Genomic DNA, 24406 nt, shown 5'->3' with positions numbered 1-24406 from the left:
TCACCTGAATTATGTGCTGTATTAGTTATTTGAAATATGGCAGTAAATTATGAAGTAGGTGCTTTAAAAGCACTAATAGTAGCTTTACACCTTTGGGGTAAGAATAATTGGAATTCTGTGAATATTTGGTTTGGGAATTGGAGAGTCAAAGGGTAAAAGCTATATTGGTATCTGTCTCTTACTGAACTTTGAAATGCCAGGGATGTCTTATATATGGTAGGAACACAGTATTTGTTGGATACATATACTTGGAAATATTAATTCTTTTGCTCTAATACATCATCTTGTAGTCAGCATTTCTGGGTTAAATTTTTACATGAAAATATGTGTGTGTGTGCCTAGTCCCTAAACACCTTGAGGAATTGAGCAATGCTCTGTGCAACTGGGTATTTTCCAAAGGTACACTGTTCTTTGTTAGCTCTATATGAGGTTGGAAAAGAAAAACAATAATAAAGGAAACAAAATTGCTTTTTTTGAACAGGACTTTTTTTATGAAGACATGGAGTCTTTGACGCAAATGCTTAGGGCCTTGGCAACAGATGGAAATAAGCACCGGGCCAAAGTGGACAAGAGAAAGCAGCGGTCAGTTTTCAGAGATGTCCTGAGGGCAGTGGAGGTAGGCTTCTTAAATGCTGTAATAGCGTCTCATTTTGAAATTGGATTGTTTCAAGCTAAACTTAACAATTGGGTCCTTTTGTTGATTGAATTTCACCTTTGGAAATAATTTGTCATTTTACGTCATAGCAGTATTTTAACAATATAAGTGAAGACTTTTTTTTCAAACAAAGGAAAATTAATGCTGATCTATAAAGATACTTTTTTTTTGTTTAGTTTTTTTTTCTTTTAAATAAAAAGACCCATAGTGATAGAAATGTATTTGACCTTGGTGTATTTTTCATTTAAACAATGGTGCTTAAATACATTCTTAGTGTACAGTGTTTTTTATGAATGTAATAAATTACTGCCTACTCCTCAGACTTCAACTCAGCCTCATTGTCTTTAAACAGAGATCTTTGTGATCTTTCTAGGAAAGCTGGAGGCTAAAAACTGAAATAATGAAACCCAGCATTTTGACAAGGCCACTTAAAATCATTATCTAATGCTGGAATTTCTTCTGTCCTCAAACCTGTTTCAATTTATATGGCAAATAAATTAGTTTAGAATGCATGGCTAGAATGAACTACAGGATAAAAGTCTCAGTGGAGAAAACTGAAAACTTTTAGTAATTGTTTTTGGTTGGCTAGGTAAAATATTTCTTGGATTTAAAGGACATGTTTCTTAGATTATTGCTGTTTGATATAGCAGTTGTTTTAAGAGTAAGTATATCATCAGAATGTCATTCAACTTGATGTGTGTGTGAAAATTTAAAATGGGAATTTAAACTGAAAATGGTGAGGCCCCACTCCAGATCCAATTTTAATATGTTCCAGTGAATTCTTATATGTATCCTACTTTCTTAATTTTAATCTATTTTTAGAAAAGTAAAATCTAGGATACAAATTAGATCCTTTCGGATCTACATACTTTGGTTAATGCTGACTCTTTTTTTTTTTTTTTTTTTTGAGACGGAGTTTCGCTCTTGTTACCCAGGCTGGAGTGCAATGGCGCGATCTCGGCTCACCGCAACCTCCGCCTCCTGGGTTCAAGCAATTCTCCTGCCTCGGCCTCCAGAGTAGCTGGGATTACAGGCACGTGCCACAATGCCCAGCTAATGTTTTGTATTTTTAGTAGAGACGGGGTTTCACCATGTTCACCAGGATGGTCTCAATCTCTCGACCTCGTGATCCACCCGCCTCGGCCTCCCAAAGTGCTGGGATTACAGGCTTGAGCCACCGCGCCTGGCCTAATTTTTTTATTTTTATTTTTATTTTTTTTGAGAATGCTGACTCTTATCACATTATAATAGTATTTTATATTTACTCTGGATTTTATAGATTAAAAAGCAAAAAACCTCCCAACTTTAGCAAATATCAAGAATTGAAATTAGTCTTATAATTAGTGTGGTTGTATCTCTAAAGTAAGCCATTTTCTTTAAGTAACTATAAACTATTCCTATATATTTTTTTAAGATACTGTAGTCTCCAAAGATACGATGTCATGTCCTATATTTTCTGGGTGGACCTGACCTGATTTCGGGTTCTCTGCCCTAATGCGTCTTCTTTAAGTAGTAGATTGTAAGGGTCACCAGAACCTGGTGATTGAAAGGTTCCTGTCCATTGACAAGCCCCTCAAACCAGGCCAGCCATAGCACTCATTACTGATTATTCAGAGGAAGACACAAGTGACATTTCAGCTTACACCAGCATTAACAGCCTCTTGTGAATTTCTCAGGCTCTGTTAAATGGAGGCCATTCCTATCCCATAGTTATCTATCTGCCTGCCCACTTTTCTTCATCTCAGGATCTTCCTTGTCCCTCCAGCCTCTGCTTCAATGCACCTGCCCAAGAAAGACGTATCCTCTGGGCCTTGCTAAGGATTCTTGTTTCTCTTTTTCTTTTTCCCACTGGAACCTAGCTTTTTCTGGAGCACCCAGTTTCCTGATGGGTCTTTTAAATGAAGGTTGTTCTACTGCCACAAAGGAGATGTAAGCATGTTAGGTTTGGTAGTGGCTGCCACACCATTTCTTTTCATTTAAAACCTTGAGGCTCATGCATTGCTTAAATCAGCAAGCACTTAATATGTTAGGTGCTTTGCTATACAGTTATCTTATTTCATTATACCTCTTAAGCAGTGGAATTGTCTCCTTTTGAAGGAGAAATGGGGACCAAGGGAATAGTTAAAGAATAGTTAAGTAGTAGAGTTGAAATTTGAACCCACTGTTCTGTGCTCTTTGAGCATGTCCAAATGCTACATACAGATAGGTCAAGCGAGAGAGTAACCAGTTTCACTTAGGTCTGTCGATTAGATCATTGGTGACCTTTCTAAGAGTAGCTTCAGTGGAGTGATGGGGGAAAAGCCAGACTGAAATAGATTGAGAAGTGAGAGGTGAATAAGTGAAGATGGCATGTCTTGACTATTTTAAAAAGCATGGCAGTAATGGAAAGGGGAAGAGTGTTGATAGCTGGAATGTAGTGCTGGTTGTGGGAAGAATTGTTGTTTTGTTTTGTTCTAAATACTAGAGATGATTTATGAAGAAGGAACCAGTGGAGAAAGGAGCATCTGAAAATGTAGTCTGTTCCTTAGTATCCATGGGGCATTGGTTCTAGGACCACCCCCCAGCCCCGATACCAAAATTTGAGTATTCAAGTCTCTGATATAAAACGGCATAGTAATTTGGCTGGGTGTGGTGGCTTATGCCTGTAATCCCAGCACTTTGGGAGGCCGAGGCGGGTGGATCAACTGAGGTCAGGAGTTCAAGACCAGCCTGGCCGACATGGTGAAACCCCATCTCTAAATAAATAAATAAATAAATAAATAAATAAATAAATAAATAAAATGGCATAGTATTTGCATATAACCTATGCATGTATGCATTAAATCATCTGTAGATTACTTGTAATACCTAATACAATGTAAGTGCTATGAAAATAGTTGTTATACTTTATTATTTAGAGAATAATGAAAAGAATAGTCTGTAAATGTTCAATATAGTTGCAGTTTTTTTCTGAATATTTTCAATACGTGGTTGGTTGAATCCATGATGCAGAACCAACCAGATATGGAGGGTTGACTATATATGAGAAAGATTGGGATTAACCTTGAATTGTGGAGGGTCGGAGGTCTGTCTGTTACCAACAGCAGAGGGGGTATAGGGAAGGATGCTGATGACGTTAATAGAGGGTTGGTGGGAAATAGTTCTTTCCTGGTGCCCTAATGTTTTCTGAAATAAAGAAGATTGAAATTAAGAGGACTCTATTGTTGTTTTGAGCTCGTATGTCACTGTGTTTGCCTCAAATGCATGTCCTCTCTTACACCTCTAATATTCCTCATGCAGTCTAGGTAAAGACAGCCTCATTTTACAGGCAAGGGAACAGACTCAACAAGGTTAAGTTACTTGATGAAATCACAAGCCTGCAAGTTGCATGTCCATCTTAAGTATAGAGTTTTCATTCTTTTCTTTCTATTGCATTATATACTGTGTCTGCTGAGTGAGAAGGGGCTGAGGGCAGGTGGAGTGGTTTTGTCCTTCAAGTTCCAACTCCTTTCTCCTCTCCCTGTGGCAGTCAGCTCCTCCTCCCTTCCTGGTTACTCTGACATATTCATGATTTACCGAAGAATTAAGGAGCTAGTTTCTTTCTTAACAAGTTCTGCCAGCGTTAACAAGTTCTGCCACTGTTCCCGCTGACTTTTTTTTTAAATCCATCTGACTTTTATTTCCATGTCATCTGGGCTGCAAACTCCCATGGTTATACCTTAGAAATGTCTTCTGACAGAATTGTTCCATCACTAAAATCTTCGATTCTAGTGTTACCTCTTATCTTATAAACCTAGCCTGAGACCTCTTGGAACCCTCTGGTTGCTGGACCTTTCCTTTTTGCTTGGTCAGTTAACCCCATTTACCTTCACTTTCTTCCCTGGATCTCTGCTGCCCGTCATTTCACCCCGTTTGTGGTGCCATTTTGTTTTCCTGACTGTTCTGCAACCTTCTTCCCTCTCCCATCCTAGACCAGTATAAGCACCTGACCTTTTTTTAAGTTTGTTGAGAGCTGTTGAAATTTAAGTGTTCTCAACAGCGTAGTTTTGCCTTAATAGTTATTGAAACTCAGTTGTGTCTTTAAGTCTATAAAAGCTAGACAAATTCCACACCCTTATATATAGGATGGCAGTTATTAGTTTGTCCACATCTGAGGTATGGCAGTATCCATTTCAGCTGTATTATTCATTTATGTCAGCATGTATATGACTGTTTGTGTTTACATGATGTGGGCCATTTTAGTGTTTTTGGTAATTTTGGTTCTTCCATTGGTTAGGAACGGGATTTTCCAACAGAAACCGTTAAATTTGGTCCTGAACGCATGTATATTGATTGCTGGGTAAAAAAACACACCTATGACACCTTTAAGGAGGTTCTTGGATCAGGGATGCAGTACCACCTGCAGGTAAGTGTCATCCTTTCTACGAATTTGCTTTTAAATTAGGGAGCAGTCGTGAATGTAGCCCACTTAATTGGCTTTTGGATTAATTAGTTATTCAGTATGTTTCCACATATCAGAAAACAGTAAACTTGTTTTTGAAAGTAGAATTGAATAAACCCGAAACTGTTCCTTTTTTTTTCTTTGTGTTGGGCAAGTCGGGTGGACTGTTACCGATGTCTGTATGAAAGCAAATAGCTTGACATAGCTTTCTTGGATTCAGGGCATTGGAAAACAGTTTGTTCTCAGTCTGAGAAACAGAAAATAAGTGATCCAAGTTTATATTTGTAGGTTCCACATAACTTCCGTTAATCAGAGTCACTCTAGCGAAAAAGAGCTATAATGTTTAATACTGAGCCTTACCACCTTTTTCTTTCACATAAGTCAAATGAATTCCTTCGAAATGTATTTGAACTTGGACCCCCAGTGATGCTTGATGCTGCAACACTTAAAACGATGAAGATTTCTCGTTTTGAAAGGGTAGGTTTTATTTTTATTTTTTATAAAACTAAGTGGGCCAAAGCTTTGATTCCTCTGGTGTCAGCAACTTAACTGTGTCTACCTATATATGGAGTTTTAGTTTTTCATGATGCTTCACACAGAATAGCTGTACTAAAGGTGTAGAAAGCATTTAGAGTATGGGATATATAGATATATATATGTTAGCCTGGGTGATAAGGGTGAGACCTTGTCTCAAAAGCAAAACAGAAAAAATATTGCTGCTTATCTGCCCCATGAGGTATATTTTATTTTATGAAAGGCATTTTGACAATACATTAAAATTTAATATACATGTATGTATTTTACCTATAATCCTATCTTAACATAGGAATGATGTTCATTTTTTGTTTCTTTTTATTCTATAAAGTTTTTATATTTAAGTATTTACATAGTCCTTTTGTATCAGATAGTAGTCTACTAAGTGAAGTACCAGACTTATTTTACAAATGAAGAAACTTAAAAGAGATTGTAGCATTAAATAGTAATTAATAACATTTTTATTTAACATTTCTTTTTTTTTATTTTGAGACAGAGTCTCACTCTGTTGCCCAGGTTGGAGCACAGGGGCATAATCTCTGCTCACTGCAACCTCCGCCTCCCAGATTCAAGCGATTTTCCTGCCTCAGCCTCCTGAGCAGTTGGGATTATAGGTGTGGCCCACCACGCCCAGCTAACTTCTGTATTTTTAGTAGAGATGGAATTTCACTATATTGACCAGGCTAGTCTGGAACTCCTGACCTCAGGTGATCTGCCCACCTTGGCCTCCCAAAGTGCTGGGATTACAGGCCTGAGCTAACACACCTAGCCTACATTTCAAAAATCCTTTATTATATGTATTTTTTTCCTTGAGGTGAAATTCACATAGCAGACTGTTTTAAAGTGTACAATTCAGTGGCATTTACTACATTCATGATATTGTACAACTTTGTCTAGTTCTAAAACATTGTCACCTCAAAAGTAAACCTCCTCTTAATTAGCAGTCACTTACCTTCTGCTACCCCCAGCTACTGGTAACCACTAATCTGCTTTCTGATTTATCTGATTAATATGAAAAAGATTTACTTTTTCTGGAGATTTCATGTAAATGGAGTTACATAGCATGCAACCTTTTGTGTCTGGCTTTTTTCATTTAGCATAATGTTTTGGAAGTTCATCCATGTGGTAGCATGTATCAGAGAGCTTTATTCTTTTTTTTGTGGCAGAATGATATTGCATTTTGTGGATATATACTGTATTTTGTTTATCCATTTAACAGTTGATGGACATTTGGGCTGTTTCCATCTTTTGGCCATTGTGAATGGTGTTGCTGTGAGCATTCACATACAAGTTTTTTTTTTTTTTAAAGGCTCTTTTCAATTTTGGGAGGTATTACGTAGGAGTGGAATTGTGCTGGCTCAGATGGTGATTTTACATTTAACTTTCTCGGAAACCACCAAACTGTTTTCCATAGCTGCTATACCAGTTCGCATTCCCATCAGCAGTGTGTAAAGGTTCCAGTTTCTCCACATCTTCACTAATAATAATTTTAATCATAGCCATTCTGGTGGGTGTGAAGTTGTTTAATTATATTTTTATAGAACCTGGATATTTTATCAGTTTTATATCTGCGCAATTGTTTGTTGTATGGTATTTTGAGTTTTTTAAGACATACTAATATTTTTACATATTTTTCTCTTTTGAAATATTTTTTCGAAGAAATCCCCTGCATAATGTATTGGCAAATTACCTCCCAAAGTTATTCTAATATTGGAGACAGTATTTAAATTGTCTCCAGCAAGGAATGAAGGCATGTAGCTGTTACACCAAGATTTGACACCTTTGAGTTTTATAATTATAAACATTTGTTTATTTAATTGTTATTAAAATGATACCTCATCACTTTTTCCCTTGTTGTTTTAATTGACAACCAAGTAGGACTGTTTTCCACATTAGTTATTTGTCTTTTCTTGGATCAAACTAAACGTTGATGTTCTTTTTTCATTGTTGTTGTTTGAAATTGTCTTATTTTCTTGGTGTTTTACAATTTCATTAGGACTTTTCTAAATAAGGAATAGCCATGAACTCTTTGTTTTTCTCCTTCGTTCTTTGTGTATGTGTTTTATAAACATTTAAATGTGTGTTTTTGTTTTATTTTTTTGTTTTTTGTTTTTTGTGGTGGAGTTTCTCTTGTTTCCCAGGCTGGAGTGCAATGGCACTATTTCGGCTCACTGCAACCTCCACCTCCCAGGTTCAAGCAATTCTTCTGCCTCAGCCTCCTTAGTAGTTGGGATTACAGGCGCCCGCCACCATGCCTGGCTAGTTTGTGTATTTTTAGTAGAGATGGAGTTTCACCATGTTGGTCAGGCCTGTCTCAGCTTCTGACCTCAAGTAATTCACCTGCCTTGGCCTCCCACAGTGCTGGGATTACAGGCGTGAGCCACTGCACTCTGCCATATTTAAATGTATATAGGGTCAGATTAGTTCATTTCTTTTCTTTGTGACTTTTTACCCTTTTTCTGTTTTATAAGAATATCTTAAGTCTTACTAATACATGTTTTTCCTTTTCTTCATTTCAGCATTTATATAACTCTGCAGCCTTCAAAGCTCGAACCAAAGCTAGAAGCAAATGTCGAGATAAGAGAGCAGATGTTGGAGAATTCTTCTAGATTTTCAGAACTTGAAGACTATTTTCTAATTTCTATTTTTTTTCTATTTCAATGTATTTAAACTCTAAAGACAGTTTTTATCTTGGATTAACATAGATAACTTTTGTAGTAAGGGTTACATTGCTTATAATTTAATGTACAGTGTTGAAACTGGTGAGTTCTGATTATTATTCTCTGTAAATCAGTAAACATGTATAAAGTGTTTGTAATGTTTTGTCATATTTTATTTATGAAGACATCAAAAAAAACTTTGATTTCATGATGGGAAAAACTATTAGCCAAAGTTTAATTTCTTACACTGTGGTTGTCAAAAATACTGATTTACTGTAATGATATATATTTAACTTACTGTCTTAGACAAGAGTTCTAGGTACAATTTTGGGATCTAGTTCCTCTGGAAACGCTGCTGTATTTTTAATTTTGAATGGAATGTAGCTTTTAAAATTTTGTCACTGGCATCAACAAAAGGAATTATACCATGAGACCTTACAGCCGTGCTTAAAAGCCGCACAGTTGAGCTATTGGGAGTTCATAATGAGTTAGCATATGCCAGAAAGGTTGCTAATCTTAACCTCTGAGAGCAGTAACATTGATTTTATCTGCTGTATGAGACTTTACATTTTACTTTGAAATAAAGTTTTTTTTTCACATGGAAAGTGCTTCTTTTCTAATAGAAGAAACTTTATTTATGGCTTCAAGGTACAGAGTTTAAGTTGACTAGGCCAGGTGGGCGGAGAGACAAAGCTTTATGTGTATATTTGCAAACATTAAAGCAGTTGAAAAGAATATAGCAATATGTAATTGAGATTATGGTTTCTGACTTTCAAGAATATTGCTGCTTGTTACCTGTAATCATAGCAGTTTGGGAGGCTGAGACAGGAGGATGACTTGAGCCCAGTTTGAGATCGGCCTGAACAACAGTGAGACCCTGTCTCTACCAGAAATTTAAAAACTGAGTGTGGAGGTGTGTGCCTGTACTCTTATCTACTTGGGTGCTGAGGCAAGCAGGAGGTCAAAGCTGCAGTGAGCCGTGATTGTGCCATTGGACTGCAGCCTGGGTGACAAGTGAGACCCTGTCTCAAAAGCAAAACAGAAAAAAGAATATTGCTGCTTGTTTGCCCCATGAGGTATATTTCTTCCTTTTTATGAAAGGCATTTTGACAACACATTAACATTTAATAAACTTTTAAAGGTATAGTACGAGCAACGTGCCATTTCAAATCCATAGACTTGTTTCTTCCTTGCTCTTGCTATAGATCACAGTGAGGGCTATGGAAGCATGTACACTGCAGAGAGAAGTTTCAAAATCATTTAAGGTCTTTTTTCCAAACTAGTGTTCCTCTCCCACATTGCAACGAAGTCTGGTGCTCCTTCTTGGTGAAAATCATTTGCTGGCTTATGGAGTCACTGTTGCTGAGTTCCATCCCCTAGTTACAGTGCAATGGAAAACATTTGGAATCTAGAAGTTGTATGTTGTTACTTGGTTATATTCCAAATAGATTAGGACCATGGAAAAGAGACTGCAAATGGTAGTTTATTCTAAATATGCAATTGCACATATGTATGTATATGTAATTTTAAATGAATTTTTGAATATGAACATAGGCTTTTGCTTTTGAGACAGTCTTACTCTTGCTGAGGCTGGAGTGCAGTAGCGCAATCAGCTCACTGCATCCTCTGCCTCCTGGGTCCAAACGATTCTCCTGCCTCAGCCTTCTGAGTTGCTGGGATTACAGGTGTGTGCCACCACACCTGGCTAATGTTTTATATTTTTAGTGGTGATGGGGTTTCACTATGTTGGCTAGGCAGGTCTCGAACTCCTGACCTCAAATGATCCTGCCTCGGTCTCCCAAAGTGTTGGGATTACAGGCATGAGCCACCGTGCCCAGCTTGAACATAGTTTGATGGTACTACAAAGCTAATAAGGGGAAACCCCTTGCTTCTTTCTTTTCCATTCCTCAGTCCCATCCCAGGAGACATTCAGCCTTCAGTTTTTTCACCCTTCAGTTTCTGGTTTCAGGTTTCTAAATAATATGATTATATAGCCATTTATTTTTTAGGCATTTGTCAAATTATTAAGACATCAAAAATTTTTTTTCCTTTCACATCTTTCTAATATTTGTTTGCATAACTGTGATCATACTTGTATGTTCACTTGTGAACTAGTTTAATGTGCTTACATTTTCATTTTCATGCAACATTTTGTCTTGGAGTTAAATGTCTTATTTTTTGGCTTTATATGCACATCATTTATTCTTCCCAAACGGTCCCAAATAAATTTATTACAACTTTTCTTGATTCAATACTTGTTTCAATCTGGACTAGTTTCTCATCCAGTTGACAGCAGTTATCCTGAGAGAGCAATCGTGAGGATTTGTTTTTCTTTGCTTTGAATTGGATCCCTCATTTTCTGGATCCCATATCTTAATTTACTTCTTTGTTAACATGGAGCACTTCTTTCAGTAGCTTGTTGGGAATGAGTGCATGAAAGGTCAGCTATTCTGGAACTTCATCATATTTCTGAAAGACAGTTTGCGTGGCATATGAAATTCTAGGTGGAAAATCAAATTTGGAACTTCTGAAAATTTTGACATATTCAAAATCAGAATTTTGATGGCATTACTTTATTTGCAAAATCTTGAGATATCTATTGCAGTTTTTGTTTTCTCACAATCTCTTTGTTTCTGGTGTTCTAAGATTGCATGATACTGTGCTTTGGTGGGCTTGGCAACCTGGAAAATAATGAGTTCTTGATTTCTCCCCTTCTCATTTTCTTTGTTCTGGAACTTTATGACATAGTGGAGCTCCTAAATTGAGCCTTCAGCCTTATTATTATTATTATTATTATTTTTCTCTCTGGGATATTTCTCTAAGACAATTTCCCAATGTTTATTGCATTTTATTTTTGGCTAAAATTGCTTGAATTTTGCAGTCAGTCTGACTGTCATTCATCCGTGATAACCCTGCTAGCAGATACCACTCTTCTTACCATGTTCAATACATTTGTGGAGCTCTTCAGCATTGTTTCTTCCTATTTTACTTTTTCTGTTTTGTTTTGTTTTGTTTTGTTTTTGTGAGACTGAAGTCTTGCTCTGTCACCCAGGCTGGAGTGCAGCGGTGCAATCTTGGCTCACTGGAACTTCTGCCTCCTGGGTTCAAGTGATTCTTCTGCCTCAGCCTCCCCAGTAGCTGGGATTAAAGGTGTGTACCACTGCTCCTGGCTAATTTTTTTTTTTTAAGGTATTTTTAGTAGAGATGGGGTTTCACCATATTGGCCAGGCTGGTCTTGAACTCCTGACTTTGTGATCCACCCGCCTTGGCCTCCCAAAGTGCTAGTCTGGTTTTGCAATTTGTACCCCTGTTTTTTACTGGGGTTTTTGGAAGAAGAGGATACAGAGGGTTAATCTGCATGTTGAATTTATATGAGGGTGACTTTATTCATGAAACTTGTAACTGCTAGACAAGGATGGTTCGGTGTTCGATGTGTAAGAATGCTTGTGTTTTCTTGAAAGCAGAAAAATGATGTGTGATAGACTAGTTGTTTCTTGCTTGATTCTTGATTAATCTTGTCCACTTTCATTATTTTGAGGCTCAAGCATTTTGAAATATTTAATGTCTGTGACTCATCTTTGATGGGTACTGAATTTCCTGGGAGTGAATTAGATACCCTGAGATATAATACATGAAAGAAAAAGTCAGAAATATTTGAGAATGTCCCTAGATCAGACACTTCATGTGAGAATATCTCTTTTTGTGACCCAAAACTTTTTTTTTGAGATGGAGTTTTGCTCTTGTTGCCCAGGCTGGGGTACAATGGTGGGATCTTGGCTCACCACAACCTCTGGCTTCCGGGTTCAAGCGATTCTCCTGCCTCAGCCTTTCGAGTAGCTGGGATTAACAGGTATGTGCCACCATGCCTTGCTTGTTTTGTATTTTTAGTAGAGACAGAGTTTCTTCATGTTGGTCAGGCTGGTCTCGAACTTCTGACCTCAGGTGATCTGCCTGCTTCAGCCTCCCAAAGTGCTGGGATTACAGGCATGAGCCACTGTCCCCGATCCCAAAACTCTTCTTAAAGGTGGCCTTGCAGGTACGTTATGGTTAAAATGAAGTAAGTTGTCTTGCTTTGTTCTTAAGTGCCTCTCCAGAAGTCTTAACTGGTGTAAAGGCAGTCTTATCTCCCTCACTAGTGTATAGTTGAATTCAGACTTTAATGCCAGGTTTGGGTTTAAATCTCATCTCTGCCACTTACAATCAGTGTATCCCTTAACAATTAAATTCTTTAGTCTCCATTTTCTTCCTCTTTCAGGAAAGGCTAATATTTCACAAAGTTAGATTACAGGAGAGAGGAAAAATAGTAAATGTCCAAAAATGAGGTGGTTACTTCTATTACATCTTCGAAGGATAGATGGCTTACAGCAGATCAGGTAGTTGGGAGATTACTTAAAAACAGTATAATAGCTAACATGAACATTTTATTCAGAGAAATTTGGCATAAATTTTTAATGTATAATTGGTTTCTGATAAAAGTTACTAGTTATTCACTAGTTATATTGTCTTCCTCTCTTAGACTAGGTAGCATGAAGAAAAAAAAGTGACATTCCCCTTCCCGTAAAGCAGAGTGAGGTCCATATGGGACATAGGTGTAAAGAAAATTTGGGGCCGGGTGCAGTGGCTCATGCCTGTAATCCCTGCACTTTGGGAGGCTGAAGTGGGTGGATCATGAGGTCAGGAGTTCAAGACTAGCCTGACCAACATGGTGAAACCCTGTCTCTACTAAAAATGCAAAAATTAACCAGCCGTGGTGGCACATGGCTGCAATGCCAGCTACGTGGGAGGCGGAGGCAGGAGAATTGGGAGGCAGAGGTCACACCACTGCCACACACTGTCACACCACTGTGATGCTGGGATCATACCACTGCACTCCAGCCTGGGCAACAGAGCAAGACTCCATCTCAAAAAGAAAATTTTGTGGAACACGTATTTTCTCACTGACATGAAAAATGTTTCAAAGATGAATACTGTTCGTCAAACCATGGCAATGGAAGTGAGGATATTGGATTGCACAACTGTTTACAGCCTCACTGTTAGTATCCTGCTTGGATAGTTGGTCTTGTCACTGTAGTATCTTTTATGTACAGCAGAGGGCAGAAGCTCCTTGGCATGTATGTGAGGGAACCACATAAATGGCCGATTTCCCTGAGAATGGAGGATGTAAAACACTCACAGAATAAAGCCTTTGTAAAGGAAAGGCGGCTGATGAAATGGAGTGCTTCCTTCATCTGCAGTGGGTCTGTAGTCACAAACTCTCCCACACACAATCACTTTTTGTAGCTAGGCATCTGACCTGCCGCCTTCCTTGTTTATGATGTCATAACCATATTCTGTCCCTGTTCATTGCAGTTCTCTGGTTAGTCTGGAGTGTTTGCAAGTTAGTCTTCAGAGTGGCAGCTCCTGCCTGCTACAGGACATTTATATATGAGAGCATACCATGGCAGGAATGCTGGAAATATGGTGTCAGCTTACACAGTTGCTTCAGCCAAATACGGGCAGTAACTTCAGTCCAATAAAAGCCTCATCACTTAACCAACTAAATCAGGACATGGAATTTTTTTTCTTTTTAAAGCATAGTTTTAGTAATATATTTACTGAAAACCTTAGACATTATGAAAAAAGTCAGGATTTGGAATCTTACACTGCTTGGCTAAATTAACACTAAATATAGACCAACAGTTTCATGCTACGGCTTATGGGCCTCATAGGAGCACCCGTATGCTGAAGAAAGGCAAAGAACTACAAAATTTGTTGAAAAGTTCTGTTGTAGTCGCTTCTGAACAATTCGTTTTTTGTTTGTTTTGTTTTGTTTTCTGGTAACCTAGCAGTCAAAGCTCACATTTTTGTAAGTAATTTGCATGCTATTACTCTACTGAGACTGAATTATGATTCTTGAGTTGGGAAGTTTTTGTTGCATGAACTCTGTGTTTTTCATTTTTGATAGAAATGATTTAGACTTGATTTTAAAAACTACTTCCTGAATGTGAAGAGGCATTGACTCGGAAATGAAATTAAAGAACAAATTACCATGACTCACTCCATAAAGCTGCTTACTAGCTTTGAATTAAGCCCTATTATAACAATTCCAATTTCATGGCAAGCAATACTGGTGTGAGTTATTTCTGTGGTTTGATACCAAGCACCCATGGGAAAAAAATAAAGCACAAGGCAATTTTTCATAGACAATTTATTTGTCAGAATACTTATTTGTAAATAGTCAAAGAATGCTTAAATGACAAAAAGAACCAGCTGTTAGCAGTGATCTAAACCAGAGGAAAATGAAATTACTTACATGTTTCCACTCAAGGTATAAGAAAGGGTTCTATTAAAGGGATGCTGCTTTAGCCAATCTTGGTGAATAAGCAAATTTGCACACTGGAGTTGAAAAGGAGGGTCAAGTTGGTGTGATGAAGAATTGCCGGTAACACTGGCTTCTGCAGCCTTGCTGGTTGTTCCTAGATGCCCTCATTTTGAGATGCCAAAGATAGCAACTGTGGGGTGTCAAACAGCTGTGGGGCCTGGTTTTAGGGCCATGTGATCTTGTATCCATTTACTAGCAGACTCATGAGTCATTTGCTAGTCATTTGCCGGCTCTTGGAGCCCTGGAACAGCAGCCAACTGTTTTCTCTGCTACTTCTTTGTTTTTCTATTTGCATGTTGCAGTTTATTTAAAAAAAAAAATGGAATAGCATCTATTTACATTTTGACTTCATTCTAAAGAAGACGTTTTCTTTCAGAACACGTCCTGGCTCACTAGGTTGTTGTCTTAGTTCTTTTGGAGTCACCTTTTGAGCTGATAGCAAGGCCAGTAATTTGGAGATGTTATTAGCTGTACTCTTAAAGTCAGTTTTTGCGGCTGTGATTTTCTAGCTAGGTCTCCATTTTGTAAACATTGATTAAGCCTCAGCATGAAATTTAAGCAGCAGTAGATAGATTCCTGAAGGGGAAGCTAAGGCTCAAAGCTATTAAGTCAGAGATCCAAAAATGAACCTTGCTTCAGTTACCACACCTAAAATAGAAGCTGTGTGCGGGACAATGGTCCTGTGATGTGACACATAAAACTTTTATTCCTGGTTAAATATTCGTTTGATAAAATATTAGTATAAACAGATGATAAAATATAAAACACATCTAAACGAATTGTTCTAAAGTCTGTGACTATGTATTAGTCAATATTTTGGGGCCTTGGTTATAACTGCAAAAGGTTAAGATCTGACCGATGTCTGAGGTCCTTTTACTCTATTTGCTGCAGCTTTTTAATTATTTTTAATTGTCATATCAAGTCATTTCCTTAAGAATGCTTTATGCAGTATATTTGGAAATCCGTAATATCCACAAAGTGCTGCAGCAGTATCTTATCTGAAAACTCAGGGAATTGTGTGTTCTTGTTAATTAAACTTTCAGGATAAGTGAAACACACTTTTTTAGTTTTAACTCTAAAAAATAATTTTAGTCATGAATTTTTGAGCTCTCTTTCTTAGCTAGGGACCTGGTAGCACATTTTTCACAAGTACCAGTAGTTTTAGGTATTACTGGGAAATTGCTGTTTTTAAAAAAGTATTTTAGAGTACAGTTTAAGTTGCTCAAAAATGTCTGATACTTTTTTCCACCATGTCTTATTTAGATGTATACCTTTTTTTTTTTTTCCTGAATTTGGTTTCTTCCAACTCTATATTTCTCTTCATTTTGTAGTTGAGTTTTAAAGGAAATTTTTGTAATAACAGGAAGTAAACAGTGTACTGCCAAATACGCACAGGCACAGTATTTGCTGCATTGACTTTACTAGAATCCAGATAGACATCACATGAGGATTTTTATCCTCAGTCTTATTTCTGTTCATGTACCGATGATTAGCTGCCTCTAATTCTTTCGAAAATAGTAAGATTTAAATCCCAAATAAACATTTCAGGTGTTCCATCTTAACGTAAGTCACCAACTTCTAAACCTGGCACTGGGCATTTGAAGAATTGGATTGGTCCCTACCCTAAGGAGTTTTCAGTCTTTTGGGGAAATCAAAGGTGCAAGGAAATAAATGCAATAAAATACTATAGGTGTTCTGATAGAAGAATGTACAGAAGCCAGCAAAGGCACCAAGGAAAGACAGGCTGGTTCTCTCTTCTTAGGGGAAGTGATGTTTGAGCTGAGTCTTGAGGGAGGATTAAGAAGGGGTATAGAAAAGGAAAGTGGCACAAAGCAAGACTCAGTGAATGCTGAGCAAAAGGCCCGATTCCAGCTCTGCTACCGGGCAGATGTGTGATTCCGGGCATCTACCTCGCTGAGTTTCCATTTCATCATTTGTGGAAAGGATGGGGCTAGACTAGAGCACATGCAACACCCTTTCTAGATCCAGAAGTCCTCAATCATGATTAGACTTGATTACCATAAAAGGAAAAGCTTTTATAGTAATTAAAATTTGTTTTTCTAGAACCTTTTCAATTAAATGGCCACAAGTTCTCTGTTGTGCTAGAGATAACAGCTTTCTCTAACCCACCGCCTTTTTCTAACCCTTAATTTATGGGTTAGAAAACTTTTTAATCTCTTCAGGCTTTTCAGTGTTGCTTATAGTTGTGCTGTCATTAGAGAATATTACCTTTAATATTTAATAAACCTCAAGCTATTTATTACATAAGTGACTGCAGTCTAAGGGAAATCCAGGTGGAAGAGATCTCAGAGGTCCTGAAGTCTAGCAGGATTCCTCTCTATAGCATCTAAGTTTGCTAAGATTGTTGTCTTGGGGACTCGCACTTAGCGTCTAAAGGCTAAAGGAAATGTGTGAAGTAAGGACTTATATGCCATATGGAGGGAGGCTATAAAAATTGCAATTTTCTATTAAAGCCTCCTGCAATTAGAGTGGTTCATGGCAATATTCTCTTCTTTCAGAATGTTTTACGGCCACTGGATGACTAGCTTAATTTTGTCTATGTACTTATACTTAGTCTTCTTGCACAAAGGATTTGAGGCATCTCACCAGAATATGAACAATGTAATAAAAGAGAAAAATTAAAAAATCAGTTACAAAATAAAAACAGATCCAGGGAAGATAAAGGCAGAACTGAGAAATCTGAGGAGAAGAAAAGAGTGTTTGCAGATAAGCAGGGTATACACAGATGCATAACTCGTAAAATTGGGCCACACATTTGACTATGAGCTTCCTGGCAAGCAAAGCAAAAAGAACAATTACAAAGTGGTCCATAAAAGGAAATATTTTTCTCCTGGATAAGCAAAGTTCTCTAGACCCTTAGTTGAAACTAGTATTTGTGGGTGGTTCTTCACAGGCCTGTCTGGCTTCCTGCTGGCTGTGATTTTTGTGAAGTTGAGTTCACAAGCCCAACCTTTTGTTTTTAACATCAGTGTTTTCTTTCAGGGACAATGACTCATTCTTCCCAGGACACTGGCTCTTGTGGCATTCAGGAAGATGGAAAGCTTTATGTGGTGGATTCCATAAATGACTTAAACAAACTAAACCTCTGTCCAGCCGGATCACAGCATCTGTTCCGTATGTGTGCTGGGGAAGGTGGGGCGGCACTTCTTAGCTTCTAGGTTACCTAAAAATAGCCACTGCTGACTGGATGTGTGGGTGTGGTGGGGGCTGAGTGGGCATTAGGAAGAGGTTGGCACTGGTAATGTTATTTGTTGTTAGGCAATTTTTGCTTTTGTTTTCTGAATACTTGACAGGATTATGGGCTTTCTTGGTTCTTACACAAGATTTGAACTCTTGTCTTCAAATATTCTCCTGGGAAGAACTCTTGTCTTCAAATATTCTCCTGGGAAAGGAGTGCAGCCTGCAAAGCTGGACTCCTGGAGGCTCGTTCATCCTTCTTCTAGTGGCCATGGCTAGGTTACTGATGGGGACGGGGACCACTTCCCACAGGAGCGTTGTTTTAGAGCAGATTGCTGCGAGAATGCTCAACACATTCACCCAGTTTTATAAAAACCATTAAAATTCTGTTGGGCGAAAAAGTCAACTTCGTTTTCTACTGACAAGTTACAAATCATGCAATTAGGGGTTAGGAGAAGAGGGTGGGGAAAACAAAATAAAACCTGCTAAATACTAAATGTGCATCTTGCCTCCTAAGTATTATAAATGAGCTCTGTCAGACCACTCTGAGCACCATCTTTTCTAACTTAAATGCTTACATTCAAACACTGGCGTTAATTACCCACTTGCCATTTGTTTCATATGCACTCTAAACTGATTGTTGCAATTTTATATCTATCATTTGCTGTCTGAGTCCTTTCTAAGTTCCTTCTTTTTTTCTTCATTTATGATAAGTGCAAATTTTCATCTGTTTTTATTGCAGTCAGTCTCAACTACAGTAGAAGTTTGAGTGTCAGCCTACACTGTTGCTTTGATTATGAAGCAAAAGTGGCTGAAGGGTATGACATAGGCTGTACTTACAAGGCATGATAAACCACCCATCTGTCTGCAATCAAGTGGCACCATGAGTGGGACCAATTCGATGCAGTATGCAAAAAGTAATCCAATGATCTCCACTACCCCAGGTTTCTGTGTTGCTTATTCAATTTAACCTGGGTGTTATTAGGCAACTAGACCTTACAAAATGGTGATTAAATGCAGACAATTCATGGTTTCAGTAAACCAAGCTGTTAATTAAACCCAGCCGCATTCTCAGTTCAACTGCACAACATTTAAAAGAACCTTGCTTCCAGAGCATCTCCACCCAGAAGACAGCTTTAAGAAACCAAAAGATGTCAGAGCCATTTCTGTCTAAATGGATATAGGCTTAACTGATTATTCCTGTAATAAAAGAAGTTACCAGGGAGATAATCCAGAGCATTCAGTTGAATCTTCCACCCAGCATAGGTGTCGCACATCCAGCTCTGTTTTACTCCAGGGTTACTTTGGGAAAGGGTAATAGAACTTCTATCACTCTTACCCTTTAACTTCTATATTCTCTCCCCACCCCCCCAAAATCTGTGTCCTGCTACTTCAGTGTTAAGACAGTCTTCAAAAAACTTTCCAAATAGGTCTAAGGAGATAGGTTAACCCTGCTTATTCCTTGAATACCAGTAGAGAAGAAGGCAAATAATTCACTAATTTCTCTCTTTCTGAAGACATTCCTAAAACAGAAGTCACTTTCTAGCTTGTCAGAGGGAAAGTGGGTGTATCCATTACTCATGGTCTAACAGTGGGGCGCTGTTCAGTTCTGCTGACAAGCTGTGTGCTGAGGAGTTTTTGTCCTTGTTTTTTGTTTGTTTCGTATTAGCTCTAGAGGATAAAATCCCTGTCCTTGGCACAAACTCAGGAAATGGAAGCCGGAGTCTGTTTTTTGTGGGGCTGCTAATTGTGCTGATTGTCAGTCTGGCACTGGTTTTTTTCGTGATATTTCTAATAAGTAAGTACCACCACAGGTTATTATTATTATTATTATTACTTGTGTGCATTTATTCACAGCTGGTTGTTTAACTTTGCCCCTGGAAAGTTTGCACCCTCAAGTCAATGCTTTTTGGTGATCAGTGCTTACACTGAAAGAGGAAGAAGGAATGCCTCACGTGAACCACCTGGCTGAGCATAGGGTCCCTTGGGTACGAACTCACTGCAGAGCCCACAGTGCCAGAAGTCCATGAATATGTACATTAAATATTTCTATAGCACTTTAATTTCTCACTTGCAACCACCACCTCCCAGTGATTCTCCTGCCTCAGCCTCCCAAGTATCTGGGACTACAGGTGTGTACCACCATGCCCAACTAATTTTTGTATTTTTAGTAGAGACAGGGTTTCACCATGTTGGCTAGGCTGGTCTCGAACTTCTGACCTCAGGTGATCTGAGGTCTCCCAAAGTGCTGGGATTACAGGCATGAGCCACCGTGCCCAGCCAAATTCATTATTATTTTGGTTTTACCAATGGTGAAATGGAGGCTTTCAGAGCTCTATTAATGTGCCCAAGGTCATGTTGTTAATAAGTACCAAACTGGGGCTCAAGGACACTCCACTTGACGTCAAAGACTATGCACTTTATCAACATCATTATATTCCACTTGTATAAATAGGATTTATTTTATATTTGCCTTGAGTGTTTTTTACTGAGGACAAAGTCATATTAAGTGAGAAACAGAAAGAAGAGGTGAATAAAGAAGAGTGTGTTTTATTGGGCAATTACTTTGTGTTAGCTACATCAAGTTTATTATCTTAAATCCTTCCTCTAGCTATCTTAGAAAATTTAACTCTGTTAAGCAAACCTCTAAAGTGTTCCATTCTGTATCTTATTGCCAAAGGTTCTGTGTATTTGGAAAATATACCTTCTCATGCTTGGTCTGAGGGGGAATATTACACATTCATTCTGGACTGGTAATTCAGAACCAGCAGACTTAAGTCAAAATAGGCTGGAATCCAAAGAATGTAATTTATGAAGTGATGAGCAAAAACCTTTTCCTGAGAATGGGTCTCAAAATAAAGCAACATAGCAATCACATCTGGGAGAATAATCAAACATGCTGACAGTTTCCTTTGGTTGCTCACAGCGAGGTCTTTCTTAGTCATAATTGATGTGAAGTTGCCAAAGGTAGTCTAGGCTGGCACCAAGAGGATGTAAAAACAATTCACTGGTTAGGCAACTTCAGTCTTCACCAGTTTCTCTCCTGGGCTTCTGGGATGCATGAATGTGGGAACAGGGGTTTTGTCAAGAGTATCATTCAGCTGATGCTGAGCACCAACATGGAGCTCTGATGAATTTCAGTGGCACACAGTGGAAACCAATGTAACACAGTCTGTTTTCTGTTTTGAAGTTCAAACTGGAAACAAGATGGATGATGTGTCCAGAAGACTAACAGCTGAAGGAAAAGACATAGATGATCTTAAGAGAATCAACAACATGATCGTAAAGCGACTCAACCAGCTGGACTCTGAACAGAACTAAAGAAATGATTTTCTGAGAGCAGCTGCTAACACCTTGAGCTTCTTACTTTCCTAGGAGTGTACAGGGTTAAGAACTGAGAAAGTGCACTTCTTCAGGCAACAGATAATCTGGTCAGGGAACCCAGCTCTGGGGCCCTCTTTCTGCAGCAGTGTGGGAGCAACTCTAAAGCAAGTGGGTGTGGGAATAGCAACTAGAAAGGGGTGGACTTGTCTCAGCCCTATTTCATGGTAGGGCACTTCAACTTGAATTGGGTTTTTGGTGGGTGGCGAGTAGGGAGGAGAACCAACAGAAAGCAAGAGAACTTGACCATGTACTACAACTTCTTACAGAAGGAGCTTTGCTACCAGAACAAATTCACTTTGTCAATGAGGTTCATGACAACTCATGCACCTTTACAGATGCCTGGGAGAGCCTGAGAAATTCATTGAGTTTTACGTGTTGAAGGGAACCAGGTGATTGCTCTTTTCAATAGAAGGGATTCTGCTTAGGTAATTAGACTTTGACTCTATTTTCCCAGGGACAGCAATGGGTGGTCCTCAAAGCTAGTTGCTGTCTAGTGTTTGCTGTTGAAAACATGAGTGTAGTTATGTGGGGTTGGGGTCAAAAGGGAAAGCCAAATTAATTTAATGTTTATTAAGCTCCTACTCTGTGCAAAACATTCTAGAGGAGCTTACATAAGTGTGCAGGATAAAGAAAGGAGATGGATAGTTACATATAATTATATAAGCTTTGTTTACCTTGTTTCTCATGAAAAAACCCCTTTGGTACCCTGCTGATTGATTTGGAAGAAATCTGGTAGATTTGTGGCCTTTGCTAAACTACACTAGGAAATTATGTAATTAGAATATTTGGAACCTGTATTAATTTCAGGAATGAAAGTAAGGTACACAGCATATGACATAAGACGCAGTGTGAAATAAATGAGTTTGAAAAGCATATGAGTCTTAGAAAATATTTTATTTAATATAAATATATTCTACTAGTAAATTGAAGAATGTATTATGATTCTATCATTTTGGCTTGATCAAAAACATTTGGGTTTACTAGGATATGAAACATTCACTTTATAACACTAAATAGTTAATGAAATAAACACAATACATTTTGCTTATCCATTTTTGCACTCAAAAACTATTTTTACTGAAACTCTTTTTTTTTAATTGATACATATCATGCAGAACATTGTTAAAATCTGAAATTTGCAATTACTGGACAATCGTTTTTGACCTGTTGATAGGGTATGGCAAAAATTATTTGTCATCATGATTTGTTGTAAGGTTGTTTCAGAAACTGATGATCTGATGTAACAACTCTTTTGAAAAACCACCTGTTTCTTTCCTTTCTTTTCGCTCTGATCATATTTTCCTCTCTTTTCTATCTAAACAGTGGATACATTTCATTCTCAGTGATAAATAATCTTTATTCCAAGAAATGTATGGTTTTTACAACATAAAATAGTGTCTGATAAGTCATTTTATTCATCTTTTTGGATCCAGTGTTTTTGATCTGTACTGTCCTGCCTGTATTGCACAGACAAAGGTATGGTGATGCCTCTGATCCTCACAGCCTGGGAAACTTCAGTCACCACAACTCCCAGTATTAGATATTGGATTCACAAATTAACATCTTCCATTGAATGTGTTTAAAAAGTATTGGCTGGCTACAGATAATCTGATGATAGTCAAATACAATGGTTAAGAACATGGGCTTGGGGACCAACATCCTAGTGTGAATTCTGGTGCCACCACATACTGTGAATTTGGAGAAATTAACCTCTTTAATTTTTTGTTTTCAGTAAAATTGAATAATTAGAAAATCTATTTCATAGTATTGCTATAAGACTTAAAAATGTTATAAAGGACTTAAAAGGGTATCAAAAACCAAGTACTCAATAAATGTTAATTGTTTTAATAATTATTATTGTTAAATGTAGTAGGTGTGGCATAGTGGAAAAACTCAGCTACATTTAAACCTCTATTGGTGGGGCTAAGGGCCAAACATTTTTTCTGTGGCACGGTTTAAGATGATAACCACACTGATCTCTTCTGACCAAGATTGAAGAGGTGAGAGTCTTTTAGCAAAATAACTTGTTAAGTTACTACGTAAGAGGTGATTAGTATAAGCAGGAGGGTTTGTTGTTTTCCAAGTGATCTAGTCTGAAGAACATAAGGATCCACATTCACTGACCTGCAATGGAGCCAGGAACCTGTCTGCCCTGGGCTAAGGGCTTGATCCACAGGGTGCACTGGGAGGAGGGAGTGCGACACTAAAGGTAAGTCCCAGGAGGAGCAAAAGGAATAGAAGGGACAGCTGAACCAAGACACATATTGATAGGAAAAGAAAAGACAGTTTTGCACCATTCTTTGGACTTTGGTGGTGTTCGCAAGAGTCTGAGAGAGAGATGATTGTTCTAGTAACAGATTTTATCTGCGTGCCCTTCCTGATGTTGCCAGCCATTATTAGAGGATCACACATGTCTTCTGACTCCAGGTCCAATGCCATGTACTTAGTATTCTACCATGAGGACCCTGGAAGAACTTTCCTGTAGCACCACAAATTGTTCTGTCTTGGTAACCACCTACAGGTGGGCCTGGCCCAGCCTTGCATACCTCGCACTGCTGTGATACCTGGAGGCTGTTGGGGCTTGTGGCTACCTGAAACTAGGAAGGCCTGGCTTCTACTAAGGCCACTGAGCTGCAACTTAAGGGTACAGGGTACGTATCACTCAGGAATAGACCAGGGTCATCTGGCCAGGACTCTGTCAATGAGCACCAATCTCCAAACCAAGAACAAAGCAACAAAGAGATATGAAAATAACACAAAACAACTGTTTTGTTCTTGGTAACAATAGCCTGGAGAAAAGGGAAGAATCTCGGTGTGCATGCCATTTGGACTAACTGAGGTATCTTGGAATATATTTTGCAAACCATCATGTTATAACCAATTTTTATTGCTTAGAAGAAAAACTTTAATGGAAACAAGTTCTCCTTGAGTCAGGGCATGAAAATAATTTTATTCCAGCTTAACATAATGACCCTATTTATATTCAGGAGAGAAGGATAAGCAAAAGAGATTGATCATCAGAAAAGACTGGTAATCTACGGCCTCTGTGAATGAGTTTGCCCCCAAGAAGCTGTGAAAAGGAGAGAGAGTCTTAGAACTGTGAACCATTGTTCCACAGAGAGAGGAAGTATATATATATTTTTAAGGAAAAATAAAAATGTTCTTATTAGAATCTGTGCTGCCACTTATTTGGT

The 24406-nt window shown here is 38.2% G+C and overlaps 2 protein-coding genes across 4 annotated transcripts in view; both read left to right on the top strand.

The window, feature by feature from the left end:
• The window catches only part of IFRD1 (interferon related developmental regulator 1), a 54901-nt gene extending 46027 nt beyond the window's left edge, over positions 1 to 8874 (top strand). For all 3 annotated transcript variants that reach the window (XM_074379210.1, XM_003921074.3, XM_010344040.3), the window contains exons 9-12: positions 482 to 616; positions 4911 to 5039; positions 5457 to 5552; positions 8129 to 8874. In XM_074379210.1, coding sequence (XP_074235311.1) covers positions 482 to 616; positions 4911 to 5039; positions 5457 to 5552; positions 8129 to 8218 — 450 coding nt within the window. In that variant the 3' untranslated portion in view covers positions 8219 to 8874. The remainder of the gene's footprint in view (positions 1 to 481; positions 617 to 4910; positions 5040 to 5456; positions 5553 to 8128) is intronic.
• Positions 8875 to 8971: 97 nt separating this feature from the next.
• On the top strand, positions 8972 to 22264 carry LSMEM1 (leucine rich single-pass membrane protein 1). Its single transcript, XM_003921077.3, has 4 exons — positions 8972 to 14114; positions 17634 to 17765; positions 19498 to 19626; positions 21019 to 22264. Exons 2-4 carry the CDS (start codon positions 17639 to 17641, stop codon positions 21147 to 21149), a joined length of 387 nt encoding a protein of 128 aa, XP_003921126.1. The 5' UTR covers positions 8972 to 14114; positions 17634 to 17638; the 3' UTR covers positions 21150 to 22264.
• Positions 22265 to 24406: the final 2142 nt, after the last annotated feature.

This window comes from Saimiri boliviensis, chromosome 10, assembly GCF_048565385.1.
Source record: "Saimiri boliviensis isolate mSaiBol1 chromosome 10, mSaiBol1.pri, whole genome shotgun sequence".
In the NCBI taxonomy this organism is placed as follows: Eukaryota; Metazoa; Chordata; class Mammalia; order Primates; family Cebidae; genus Saimiri; species Saimiri boliviensis.
This window is presented reverse-complemented; position numbering and strand designations above follow the sequence as displayed.

Excerpts from the sequence above, each read along its gene's own strand:
- LSMEM1 (XM_003921077.3), top strand. The coding sequence starts at position 17,639 with ATGACTCATTCTTCCCAGGACACTGGCTCTTGTGGCATTCAGGAAGAT. Across the intron at positions 17,766-19,497 it reads CGGATCACAGCATCTGTTCC|CTCTAGAGGATAAAATCCCT; the intron begins GTATGTGTGCTG and ends GTTTCGTATTAG. Across the intron at positions 19,627-21,018 it reads TTTCGTGATATTTCTAATAA|TTCAAACTGGAAACAAGATG; the intron begins GTAAGTACCACC and ends TCTGTTTTGAAG.